The sequence below is a fragment of the Vombatus ursinus genome, unplaced genomic scaffold (genome assembly GCF_900497805.2).
Source record: "Vombatus ursinus unplaced genomic scaffold, bare-nosed wombat genome assembly UNPS02014812.1, whole genome shotgun sequence".
NCBI lineage: Eukaryota > Metazoa > Chordata > Mammalia > Diprotodontia > Vombatidae > Vombatus > Vombatus ursinus.
In genome coordinates, this window is record NW_020954590.1 from 1,289,132 (window position 1) to 1,302,894 (window position 13,763).

Below are 13,763 nucleotides of genomic sequence, written 5' to 3' on the forward strand. Positions count from 1 at the left end.
GACTATCAGATGAACTGTAGGTAATATTAAAAAATTTGCTATTGTCAATAGTTTCTGATGATGAAAATAATAAAACTAGAAGGATCTTAGTACACTTCAGCCGGCCACAATTTCAAATAATCCTACATTTAAAATAACATAGAATACACTGTTTTCTTTTTGAAAGAAATTTACCCAAATAATCACTATAAATAATTCTCAAAATGTAACTTCTTTTAATGTGATTATGGAAAAAATAGCCTTCTTTAAGAATGGTACTTGGAAGGTCATATTTAAAAAGCAGACTCTCTGGAATCTATGGCAAAACACATTTAAGTTCCCCCTTTTCTTGGTCACCTATTTTTCGTATATCTAAACATTTGGCTATGTAGTTATTGGTCTTGAATTTGCATAGATCAAATTTTAAACTCACCATAATTATTATTTTATTTCAAAATCCTTATCTACCTATGAGCTTCTCATCTATTTCGTGCATTTTAGCCCTCAGTTATGGTCATACATGTATACATTTTTATTCGTTAAAAATTTGGTCTTAAAAATGGAATAAAAAAAATTTATTTGCTTTTGGACACTCTCTAATTTTTAGAAATACTTGTTTTTCAAGATTAAGAAAAATATTAACCTAGAAAAGGTAATACAAGGTATAGGGAAATGTTTCAGGCAAAACTGCCTATTCTGTTAACCTAAGATATAATTGCATAAGTTCGCTCACTCAATGTGCAAGTATGCACACACATTTCTTAGGTAGTCATCTCAAATTCCCAACACACACTGTGGTTAGTTTTAATACCATGATCCTGCAGTAACTCTGTTTACAAGATATCCAGGGACTATTTAAATACTAACAATTTAAATGTATTCTGAGAAGAGCCCCATCCTCTGTGAATAGTATCACACCACTTCAATTTTTTTAAGAGACATAACATTCCTTCTCTCTCCTAAGAATGTTTTATAATGCATCATAAGCGAAAAAAAAGTGAAGGAGACCCCCCTCCCAACTCAACATCAAATTCAACACCACATACAGAAGTAGAAAACAAAAACACCAAAGTGCTCTTGGTAGTTCCACACCACCATATTCTTGCCAATATTACCCTGTAAAGAAGAAGTAGCGACAGGTGTACACATTTAGTAAAAATGCAAAATACTAGGCAGTAGGCCAATCCATTTAAAAGGAAAATTTCAAATATGGGGCTATAACAAACTCTACTAAGTCTTCATATATGAAAGCTTTTCATGGCCTCAATCACTGATAACTAAACAATAATAACTATGGAAAATTATTATAATATGAAATTTTAGTTTAAATTCAAATCAAGTCAAAACTTTACTTCCTTTGATGATAAATTTAATTTACAAATTAACTTGATGCTAGTCTGTCATAAATTTAAAATATTGATATACTGTATTCAGGTTTGAAGAATCTGTGACAAGCATTTGAAAATGCTTGTGTGTGATAATGATAGATTTTTAAAAGGTAAAATTTTTACCAACAAGATGGTTTCTTAGTCCAAAGCATGAAAGGAACCCTACATGAGAACTGTAAAATCATACTTAGCTTACAGTTCATCAATACAGATGTACCTTACCATCATACTTAACTTATTTGTAAATACTTTTTTAAGGCTACCTAAACATTCACTAATTGGTTAAATATGGTGCCTACTCTGTTAATTTCTGTTTGCATTAAAATTTTAAGAAATCTAAATGTTCACTTTTGTACAGATCTGAATACCAACTATTATTCTGAAAAAGTGTTCAAATATTTTATCAAAGATACTTAAAACATAAAAATGTTTCAAGGGAGGATTTATAGCCCTGATGTCTTTTACCTTTCCTCTATCCTACACTTTGATGAACAGATTCATTTGTTCTAGACTTCCACAGAAACTCTTCTTTTACTCAAAGAACTTAACTAAGAATCTAAGATAGTATCAGTACAAAGAGAAAAGCTTTAGATTTCACCAGATTAAATACATGCAGAGACCTATTAGAAAAACTATAAAAGCCTAGGCAATGTAAATGAAGCCATACAAGTGAAATCATCCACTTTATTAGCCTACACATTTTGACAGCTTCATTTACTGAATGAAAAAGATCTAAATAAAAACATATTAAACCCTCCAAGCTGGCACTATCACTTTGATTGCATAGGTAGGACTTCAAAGGTAGCTTACCTATGTGATAGTTAAGTCTTTTAAAGTGTCTGATAAAAGATAAAACATTAAGTTTAATTAAGCAAGAAACAGTTTAATCCTTAAAAAGCAAACTCATCTTTTACAGAAAATTTAATGAACCAAAATATCCACTGCAGCAATCAAGATTCCATGAAATGCTCAAAAGGTAGACTTTGATAATAAGTAACAAAATCAATAATCTTAATTTTTAACTAAAGTTAAGAATGAATATCAATAAACAGAAATTCACTATCTTAATTGGCTGAAATACATTTAAAGAGTTTAAAACACTTTGAGAAGATCTATTCTGGGAATGTTATCAGTAATAACTCTTGAATCTCTTTCTTTTGAAATAGAAGAACTAAATTCTTCCTAGAACTCTCACTAACTTTATATTAGTGAGATTAGGAACATTTTATATAAGATATTAGTCTGTAAAAGCATTCTTAACCCCTAACTGGGGGGTGGGGAGGAAGGTTTGATTTACACATCATCCTCAGAATATCTGAGTGGGTAGCTATCAGACTTTAGCAGCAACTGGGGGAGAGGGATGTTCAACAGGTAATATTTCTGGTACATAGAAAAAGCTTAAAAAAAAGGCAAATTCAAATTAGATAAAATATTGTGCTCTATCAAAAGAGAACTCCCCTAGGAATTACTAATTCCATATTAGTACACACTGGTAGTATTTTCTAATTCAGACAGTAGCCAGTTGTGTGAAACACACATTCAAACCCACACTATTTGGGGAGCAGGGGTAAAAGGGAATCACAGTACTATTGCTTTTATTTAAATTGACAAAAAAACTAATGATAACATGAAGTTTCCAAGTAACCTGAACAGTTCAATGACCTATTTAGTGTTGGAGGAAATGCTTTTCATTCACTTTTACAGAAAACTGATTTCTTGTTGTCACTTTCTGGTTTATTCAAGTACTGTTTCCTTTCTTTTAAACATATAATGCATTTCTGCCTATTCTAAGGCAATGGTAACATTGGCTTTTACTGAAGAAAAGGCATATGAAAACTGAAGTCCAGTAAGGCTTTATTGATAACATTATTAGATCTCTGAAAGTAGAGACTAGTTATTAAAATTCAACTTCAATTTTTCATATTAGTAGATTAATTATTTTCTTAGTATTTACTTACGAGTAGCTAATGTGATTTAATGTTTTAAAGTGAGTTTTTTAAAAAAAATTCTAACTGCTTCCAAAATCAGAAAGCACAAGTTGATAGTCAACTAATCTAGTGTAGTGTAGTTATAGACATTTTAGAGAAGTGGCAAAGTTAAGAGATCAGTTCTGAACACAGGTTAACATACAGTTGACTACAAAAAGCATCATGTTTGTACAGCAGGAAAGGTGATTTGCACAGGAAGCCTAAAAACTCAGCTCTCTTATCTAGGAAAAGAACCACTTAGTATTTAAGTTACTTTCATTAAGAATTAAATATAAAAGAAAAACTAGGATTTCTTTCAGAAGCCTGCATACACCTGTGGAAAATGCAGTGCAAGTAATTTCTTATAGATTGTACATACTTTCAAACAGATCATCACTAACACATTACAGATTTTTAAACTAATGGAAAACAAACCCTTGAGGGCAGATGATACAGCTCACAACAGGTAAACATTTAGCAGTTAATAAGACAAATAAATATATCAAAACATACAATGTAATTGTTCTTGGGATTTTAAAAACAAAGGCTCAGAGCCATAGGAGAAGTATGTATGGTACAACCTTTCTAGAGTGAATATATATATGTAAGCCTATCCACAGTTCATACATACTTTCACAGGAATGGACATTGCTCAAATGTTTAAGTCCCACCCCACCCCCCCAACCAAGAACCAAACTTTTTACAATATTCAACAAGAAGCCCACCATCTACCATAAGGCAAAGTGACTATTATTTATTTTAAAGTTTTTATAAAATGGCTATAAAATCCCATTAGTGACCAACAGAGCCCTTTGATCTCATTGCATGGGATTCATAACTTCAAATTGTGCTATGCTATTATTGTACTATATACCTTAAAGTATTTCCATTTCTCCAGAATTCCTTCCAAAATCAGTTTCCAAAGCAAAGTAATCTAACACAAAAAGTTCCTGTGAGGACTTGTTACACAAAAGGAATGCTTGGATGCAAACAAATCTACACATTCATCCCTCTTATAAAGTTTTTTACTCCATTCCATTCCATCTCTCCCAAAGCTGAATGTACTTCTGTAATATAAAGAAAAGGCTCCCCCCCCCCTTTTGCCCCCCCCATACTACTCCCCCCCAAGCACCTTTGGCTCCTTAGGTCCAGAGACAGCTTCTGCATAGGTGATGATAACTATAAGAAAAGAGAAGCTGTCTCTTTAACATGCCCTGTTCTGTCCCTGATCCCACGTGGAACCAACATCAGCAGCACTTTCCCATTAACTTCAATGTGATGCAAGAGGCATCATCCTTTTATATACATAAAACGAGAAAACTTCAACTTACATTCTTTACTTAAGAGGAACAGGTGAAACAAAGGTGTCAGGAAAAGAGAAACCGAAAAACTCCTCAGCCCTCCCCAAAAGGTGCACTTAGCTTACTCTCTGTCCTCCCTGTGCAACATCACCTCTACCCCTGACTACTATAGAGTTCAGTTTAATAAAGGAGGGAGCCACTAACAAAACCTGAAACGTAAAGGCAACGAAAATACAATTTACAGCCGGAAAGGTTTATTCTTTTAATCACACGTACCCACTGTACGAAGAAAGTGACATTATAAAGACATCCCTTCTTTTACTCCCAAAACTCACGCAAAGATCACGAAAAGGGAGTTATAAAATAGCAAATGCAGCATTTATCTTATCTCAGATCAGTCCACATTACCAATAAGTTTAGCAGTTTCTGCACTACCACCTCCCCCCTCCCTCTCCCTCCTTCTCTTGCATCGGATTTTCACGTTTTCTCATTGTCGGTTGTGAGTTATAAAAGGCTTTTGCCCTTCGAAAGTTTTAAAAAAATAAATAAATATTAACTCCTTGGTCCCTGCAAAGTCAAAATGGACCTGAGGGGAAACGCGGTGGATACTTTTACCTTTAGCGAGAAAAGGGGGAGCATCCCGGGGTTTTAGGAATTTTTTGTGATTTTTTAAAAATTTTTATTTGGTTATATGCCTGAGTTCTCCCTCCATTTTGGTTGTTTATGATACTGACAACAAGCTGTCCCTGCTCTCTGCAGATCTCCTGCTTTCATTTAACACCCCCCCTCCCCCTACCCCCCCAATGCAACCCCCCTTCCAGGGCTCACACCTCCCCCCAAGCAAATAAAACACCCCAACCCCAACTTTCCTACCTGGGGAAAGGGGAAAAACAAATTCATTTCTCTGGAAAGAAAAACCTCTGGTGAAAAAGGGGCAAAGTTACCCCAAGTCACTCAAAGTGCCCCCCAAATATTGCCGACTGCGGGTTTCCGCCGGGGCCCTTGGGAAGCGACTTTCCCCGGGGATGTTTTGGTGGAAAATGCGGAGTGTTTACTCTCAAAACTGAATTTATATTAATTTTTCCCTGATTTTTCGGGTCTCTAATGTCTTCCGCTCTCGCTGCTGCCGCTGCTGCTGTCACAATATTCACAGCACCAGAGAAGAGGAGGAGGAGGAGGAGGAGAGGAGGAGGAGAGGAGGAGGAGGAGGAGGAGGCGAAGAAAAAAAAACTTTTCAAACTTTCCAAACCCTTCAGAAAAGGGGGAAAAAAAAGTTTCTTTTTTTTTTTCCCACCGACTTCACCTTTTGGTCCCCGGGACGCGTCGCCTCCGGCCCCGGCAGGAGCGGGAGCTGGGGCTCTTCGCTGCCCTTTCCAATGACTTTATTTTATTTTATTTTTTTCATTTTATTTTGCTCTCTCTGGGGTCCCGAGCAGGGGCTGCGAGGAGCACAAACTTTTCCTCCTCCTCCTCCTCCTCCTCCTCCTGCTCCTCCTGCTGCTGCTGCTGCTGCGGCGGCTGCTCCTGCTCCGGCGGCGGCTGCTGCTGCTGCTCCTCTGCCCCCTCAGCTCGTCCCATAATTTAAATAACCCTGATATTTCCCCCGCTAAACGCCTCTCCGCCCGCCCCGGACCCCGGGAGAACTCACCGCGGGGCTTTAACATCCTCCCTCCGGCCCGTCCGCCGCCTTTACACCGCCCGCCGAATTTCTAATAATTTTTTTCTCATATTTCGGGCTGGACGCGGCGGGCCTGGAAATTGTTTCCTTTCGCCTCTTTCCAGCAGCCATTGTAGTGTATGCGCTGCCCCTGCAGCCCAACTTGCAGCAGCCGCAGCCGCAGCCGACGTCGCGCCCACCGCCGCCGCCGCCGCTGCCGCCGCCGCCGCCGCCGCCGCCGCCACCGCCTCCCCCGGCCCGCTCGGGCCGCCGCCTCCCTGATGGCCCGCCCCTCTCCGGCCTCCCCCCTTCGCGCCCGCCCTCCTCTCCCCCCTTCATCCTCCCTCCTCCCCTCCACTCCATCACCGCCACCCTCCGCCGCCGGGCCTGGCTATTGGGCGTCGCTGCCGGCCTCGGGCCCAGCTCTGGCAAGGCGATTGGTGAACGCGGACGTCAGTCTTACAGCTGGTGTTAAGGGGTGGGCGCAGAGCTGAGGTTGGGGGGAGCGTGGGGGAGGGGGAAATAGAAAGGGAGGCGGATACCTCGCGGGCTTCTCCCCCCCTCTCTCCTCCTCCCTCCCTCCCGCCTCCTCGCGAGCTGGGGGTGGGGAGGGGCCGGCTGGATCGAAGTCTTCGAGTGGTCGGCCCGGTTGTCAGTCACATGAATGTGAGAACCGATTGGACAAGGGGGCAACCGGGGGGAGAAGGGGCAGCGAGTTAGGCTGCGTGCTACATAAGGCGCTGCTGCGTGAGCCATTGACGTGTTTGGAGCTGGAGACGGCCTGGATGCTGGGGTAGCCGCGGTGAGAGGTAAGTGGGTTCCCTTCTTCCTCTGGGGTAACCGGAGCGAGCATGTACTTGGTCCTTTCCCCCACCCTTGCCTCTCGGTCCTGCAGCCTGAGCCGGGGCCCCCGCAGTCTCCTCGGGCCGGAACAGCGTGTTCCAGGCCTAGTCATGTCTGTGTCTCCTCCTCCTCACTGACTCTCAGGTCGGGGAAGCAGCTTCACCATTTGTACCGGGACGGGGAAGGTGATCTCTCCTCCCCACCGGGGGGTGTGTGGGTGTGCAGGGGGGCAAACTTACTCCCCCCCCACTTTTCACCTCCTTGTTTGCACTACCCTCCATTCGGCGCTCCCTCTTAAGGGAGGGGTGGGGGGAGCTTTGCTGGTGAGAAGATCCTGGCCCTCCCCGGGGTCAGAGGTCACAGTCACCCACTCCCCCAGAAGCCGCAGCCCCCTCGCGTGACCCGCGACCCGGTGTGGAATGCCTTGATTTTGTTTTTCAGGCCTCGGTTAGTGGCTGGAGCCGTCGGTCCTCCGGGGCCCCCCGAACACTGGCAGCGGTCAGGCTGGTTGATGGGTACAAACGGACTCTCTGCTATGCCGACCCCTTCCCGAACCAAAGCAAATCAGGTGCCGAGAGGAGAGCAGCTGTTAGGGGAGTAATACCAAGGAATAATAACTTGAGAACTGCCTGGGTAGGTTTCAGAGTTTTTCCTCGAGGTGATGGGAGGGAGGGGAGGAAAAGCCCAAGCAGTCTGCTGCTCCCCCCCACCCACTGACCCCTTACAGGAGGGCTCTTGCTGATCCTTCAGTGTCCAAGGAACAGACACCATCCAGAACCACTGTAGAAAGCTTCTTTTCACCTTCAGAAAGTGGACCAGGTATCTCAAGACCTTTGTCATGTTCATTCTATTCTCTGTATCCAGTCCTCCACCTAACTACTTCCTTAGTCTAAATGGACTTTGATTTGAACTCGAATGATTTTTATTGGAAGATAGTTTGTGCTTGGGGTATAGTAACCTTGAAAAACTTAGGCACTTTTGATAATAGGGTCACAGAGTATAAATACTGAAGGGGAAAGGGAGCAGGTCTTTCTATTGATAAACCACTCACGTCTCTCTCACAGGCTTAGTAATAGACCCTTAAATCCTTCCTAGTTGTTGCCTACTTTCAAGTCATATTAGCCACTTGAGTTCCAGTAGGTATCTGATTAAACAGTAAACTGAAAACAAGGTATATATTTCTTATAGGTAAGCACCAGTGTTTTGAGTGAATAGGAAAAAAATCATTTCGTAGCACTTTGACTGTCCTTGTACAAGGAAAAATAGGGTGATGTAAAAATGTGCTTAGGAAGAAAAGAAACTTCTAGTTGTTGACACTTAACAGTTATTAACTTGAATGACTGTTGACTTCTACTTAGGACTTATGTCTAGAACAGTGGTATCAGACTCAAGAAGAACCAGGGCCATCGAGCCACACATAAGGATCCCTGCAGGCCACACATTGACTTAGTTTTAGTGTTATATGTCTTTTATTGTGCTTTTGTTTATTTTGTTAAATATTTCCCAATTACATTTTTATCTTGTTCAGTGAGCATTTTTGACATCTTTAGAGAGTCCTCATCCGCATTTTCTAAATGTTGAAAATGAATTAACTATACTTTTATTGAGTAGCCCCAGTGACACTAGTTAAAGCTGAAGGGACTAAACTTTTTTCTTAAATTCTTTAGACATCTCCTATGCCCACATAAGAAATTTAGCCTGGATACCCCCTTATGTATACAATCTTATATACCGTCCCCCAGAATCAGTTTTTTCTTCTTCCCCCCAGCCTCCCCCAAACCCACCCACTCCCCCCCCAAAAAAAAGCCTAGTTGTACTGTTTGTCAAAACAAAGACAAGTGTTTCTCTTTGGGGATGTGAAAATTGAATCATAACAGTTACAACTGTAATTTTTAAATTCACAGTTAACTGCATAATCATCTTAATTTAGTAGGTTGTGCTACCACCTTTAATGAATTTCTCTCCATCTCCTTTAGGTAGTATTTGATAAGTAAGAGTAGAAATCAGCAGTAGAACATGCTTAAACTTCATGAAAGGCTTCTGAAAAAAATATTTCATAAGAATCTAATCAAGGAAGAAACTTAATTCCTATGAAAACTGCTACTTTGGGATGGTTTAGAAGGTCACTGCACAATATACCTATAAGGATAATTTCATTGAAAAACAAAACAATCAATGCAGGTTATCAACTTCTCCGCAAATTAAAGCTTGACAGTTGTCTAGAACACTGAGATTAAGTGCTTTGCCCAGCATCACAGCCATTATGTGTCAGAGGCGGCATTAGTGAAGGTATCACACAGTACTTCTTTTATAATGACTTTTTCTGAGGTAGGCCTTAGTTATTGTACCAGAGAGAGGCAAGTGTAGTGGATATATATAGTGTTGGACTTAGGAGTCAAGATGACCTGGTTTCAAATTCTGCCTTTGATGCTTAACTTGCCCTTGATGGAGTCTATCTGTTAATTTAATTTCTTTAAACCTCAGTTTTCTCAACTATAAAACAGAATGATACCTGAATACCTCATAGGGTTATTGTGAGGCTCAAATGAGAACATATATAAAGCACTTTTCAACTTTAAAGTGCTATAAATATATTGGCTAATATTCCTCAGTATCATTCCCTGATGGAAGCCTTTTATCTAAGGACAGCCTCAATTAACTAGTATGATTTGTGATGAAGTAGGAATTAGGTGACACAGTATTTTTGAAGATTGTGATTGCCTTACATCTCTTTTTTGTTTCCATACTTCTAACTTCTGAAACTACAAAGTGGGGATTAGTCTACATCACTTAAGTCACATAACAGCACTTAACATTCCATATCATTCTTTGATCCTTCTTGCCACCTTTTCTTCCCCTCCACCCAATTTACACACACTTGAATTGAACTTAATTGGGTTTTAACTAGTTCATACTTCATTAAATTAACAGAGCCACCCTTAAATATTTAATTGCTTAATATGAACTAATCAGTTATATATTTAGTTACTGTGTATATAAAACTACATATAGTTAGATATAGTACATATAGTTATATGTAACTATATTGTATACATATGGAGGTAAAGATAAACACACATGCACTTGAGCAGTCTGGCTACTTCTCAAAGTAGATTTGGACAAAATTTAAATGACTATTAGCAACTATGAGTGTGGGGCAAAACATGTAAAGTACCTGTTTCTAATTGTAAAACTTAATTGAAGTTTTTCAGAGTAATATGATCTTAAATGTTTCAGGCAATTGTGAGGCTTTAAAAAACCTATATAAATAACCTTTCTTTCTAACTTTTAGCTGCAGTAGGAAGATTAGGATGCCTCTTGTTACGAAGAGACTTAGAGACCCTGATGTAAATCCTTGTTTGTCGGTAGGATTGCTTTTTTGTTTAACTTTTCATAGATTTTTGGGTTGGAAGAATAAGCCCCAATTTTGTGACTTAAAATTTCTGTGTTTTTGTAATTATTGAATAAACTTTTAAAAAATTCTCAGCCATTGCATCCTTACTTCATAGAATATTTTAAATGTTCACAATTTATCCTATCAAAATATTTATTGAGCACCCACTTATTTTCGTACACTTTTGTATATTGTATACACATTTATACATCAAACCATTTTGTTATCACTTGATAACTAGACACAAATATATAATGTCAGAGAAAAATCTTAGACCAAATGTAGTTTTTATTACTTATGTGGAAAGTTGGAAGGTATGCCTTTTTAAAAACTGACATTGGAATTTAAGTTCTTTTCCTATTACCCCATTCAGTGCTGTCCTTGAGGCAACCTAACAACAGAGTTATCTTATAATAGAACTAATTTCTTAAAACTAAAGTATTTTCTAAAAGATATAGCATAAACAAAATGTGAAGCTGTATTTCAAAAATTTTATTGGCATTTGTTGGGTATGACGAGCAACACTTACTCATGGGTTTCTCTCCCCCCCCACCCAGTAATACAGTCATCTGAAACTTATGCCAATGAAAACCATACCACTCAATCCTTGAGGCATTCTCTTGTATGTATATATATTCACTTTAAAATTTGATGGCATGTAAACTTAGATCCTTTCATGTGTTAAAATAGTTCTTAATAGCTTTGTTATAATTAAAAGAGCCTGTTTGGAAAGAACATGTTTTCTTATGCTTATGAAAGCAGATAATCATGCTATTCATATCGTTCTATAGTTGACTAACTGAAATTCACACATTTTCGCTTTGATGTTTTGAGTTATCCAGTCTACTTCTGGTTCAGTTCAGACTACTTAAACTTGGTTCCCAAGTGTTAGGTATACTCCTTAAAATTCACATAGCTCTTTTTTTCCTGACTTATATTTGAAGTAGAATTTAATTTCTTTTTAAAAAATTGCTTACTTAGTATATGGCATTTAATAGTCTGATGGAAAGACATTTTGGTGAATTAGGTGTAATTCTAGGCTTTCTTAAAGTTAATTTGGCTCAAGATCATCTGTATCCTGGTTAGAATTTCCTAACCCCTACAGATAGGGTGTCAAGAGATACCCTAAGATAAGAGACAAGGGAGAAATGAAGTGTGAAGCTAAATTTTTTTCTTAGACACATTGAATTGGAAAATATTAAACCAAAATTTTGTCCATGAGTGTTCCGAAATGGCTTCCAAAATGGACTAGTTTTATCTTTCCATCATTAAATATTGCATGTTTTGCATGTTAAAGGAATCAGATGCTTCTACCAGATGTATGGATGAAAATAATTATGACAGGGAAATGTGTACCACTTGCTTCTTGAAGTACAAAAACTGCAGGAAATTTTGGGTAAGTAGAAATAAACCAAATTATATTTGAAATGGTCATTTAAGCATTAGATTAGCTATGGCTGAAATACCAATTTGAAAGATGAGATGTAGGGAAATCACACCAGGTCTACTGTTAATTGTGACTTTCCGTGCAAAGAGAGCCCAGAAAGTTGCAGGTGCTTAGCAGTTATTTTCAACTTTGCCATTTCCATTTCTGGTATACAAGCATGATAGGTTAACTTATTTTTCCTATTCAAATTTACTAGCTTTGTTGTGTCAAACAAAGGTACAATGTCTCCTACTCAGAGACATGTTTTTATGAAAGACAGCCTTACCATAAGACACTGGAACTACTGCTAAAATAGCTAGTTTCTCTTAGAAGCTTACTGTTGTTAAATTTTTCCCATGTGTAAAACTTAAGGGAAAGACCTCTACCTCCTCCTCCTCCTCTTCCTCCTATCCCCACCACTGATAACTGCCAACATCACTTAACAACATTTTTTATTATTAAGGGGTGCATTTTTTCCTGGCTTGTTTTTTTGTTTTGTTTTAACTTGACCTTTGAAACTTGGATGTGTTTTTTAAAAGTTTGCTTTTGGGGGAAAAAATTGTTGTTTGGGTTTTTTTTTTTAAGTAATGGAGTAAAGTTAAAATAAATATAAAATTAACTTTGATTTTTGTTTGCTTATATTTAGAATGCCATTATGATGGAAAGACGACGAAATGGAGTTAAACCACCTATGCCCACAGCTGCAGAAAGAGAAAAAATCTTGGGAGCAATGGGAAAGATGCCCTATTAAAGGCTTATATGCAATAATATTGTTTCTTTGACTTGATGTTTTGGAGCAGATCTTTTAAAATACATTTGATACATTTTGATTTTTATACCAACATTATTTCCAAACAATTTATCTTCCCTCTTCTCTCTCCCTATCCTCCTCCTCACCCCCAGCTCCTCCATAGTGTCTTCTCTTAACTATTTTTTTCTTTTAACTAACACAGACCTGGTACAACTGCACCTTATGTTACAGAGGACAAAGAATGTAGTATTTTGTACCCAGAGTTAGGGGTAAATACTTTTAACTATTTCTAGCTCCTGCAAATATGTCAGATTGAAAATAACTTGGTTAATGTTTCAAGGGGTAATTCTGTTGTTACTAATGACATACTATGTAATTATACATGTATTTATAAATTCAATATCTTGCATTTATAATAGTGCTTTATATTTAACATTTTGGTCTTCCAAAACCCTTCGAAGTTGGTACTATGAGTAGTAAATGTTCTATTTTACAGATTAAGAAACTAAAACTAAGAAGTGGAAACTTGTTGGAAATCATTTATGTATTAAGGGATTCTAACCTTGGTCATTTGATGTTCAATTTACTCTCCCATGCTGCATCTGAAAGTAATCTCAGAATCTGAATTGGAAAGATACCACACAGACTGCCTAGTTGAACTTGGACCTCAACAAGAATCACTTCAATAAAGACATCTCTTTTTGTCTTAATAAGATAATCCAGATAACATCACCACAGTCTATCTAGTATGACAATTACTATTAGCTTTTCTCTTCTGATCCTTTTTTTTTCTCAGACAAAATCACATTGAAAGAAGTTTGGTACACAGCCACTCACACGTTGTTTATTTGCTGTTGGCATTGTAGGCAGGATGGAGAAGTTAAAGGCTTCCCTCCTCCAGTCCCACCTAACTTTGCTAACTCAGTTTAACACATTCTTTTCCCACTTTTAATCCTCCCTGTTAGCCTTAGTTAAGAAAATTATTAAACAAGGATCCAGGAGAGAAAACAATTTAGATGGTGAAGTTATATGACTGATAAATTCCACCCTGCCCGTT

General features: G+C 38.5%; 2 protein-coding genes across 3 annotated transcripts in view; one reads left to right on the forward strand and one right to left on the reverse strand.

The window, feature by feature from the left end:
- The window catches only part of LOC114054248 (zinc finger protein PLAG1), a 69,461-nt gene extending 63,126 nt beyond the window's left edge, over positions 1 to 6,335 (reverse strand). Inside the window, exon 1 of the mRNA XM_027877425.1 lies at positions 6,284 to 6,335. The gene's annotated coding sequence lies outside the window, so the exon portion shown is untranslated. The remainder of the gene's footprint in view (positions 1 to 6,283) is intronic.
- Positions 6,336 to 6,994: 659 nt separating this feature from the next.
- LOC114054220 (coiled-coil-helix-coiled-coil-helix domain-containing protein 7-like) lies at positions 6,995 to 12,723 on the forward strand. Of its 2 annotated transcripts, XM_027877392.1 has the most exons (6): positions 6,995 to 7,101; positions 7,577 to 7,768; positions 7,886 to 7,954; positions 10,428 to 10,500; positions 11,827 to 11,925; positions 12,602 to 12,723. In XM_027877392.1, the coding sequence occupies exons 4-6, from the start codon at positions 10,447 to 10,449 to the stop codon at positions 12,704 to 12,706; spliced, it is 258 nt and encodes an 85-aa protein (XP_027733193.1). In that variant the 5' UTR covers positions 6,995 to 7,101; positions 7,577 to 7,768; positions 7,886 to 7,954; positions 10,428 to 10,446; the 3' UTR covers positions 12,707 to 12,723. The 2 variants fall into 2 exon arrangements, with proteins under 2 accessions (XP_027733193.1, XP_027733192.1); XM_027877391.1 differs by lacking the exon at positions 7,886 to 7,954.
- The last annotated feature ends 1,040 nt before the right edge of the window (positions 12,724 to 13,763 follow it).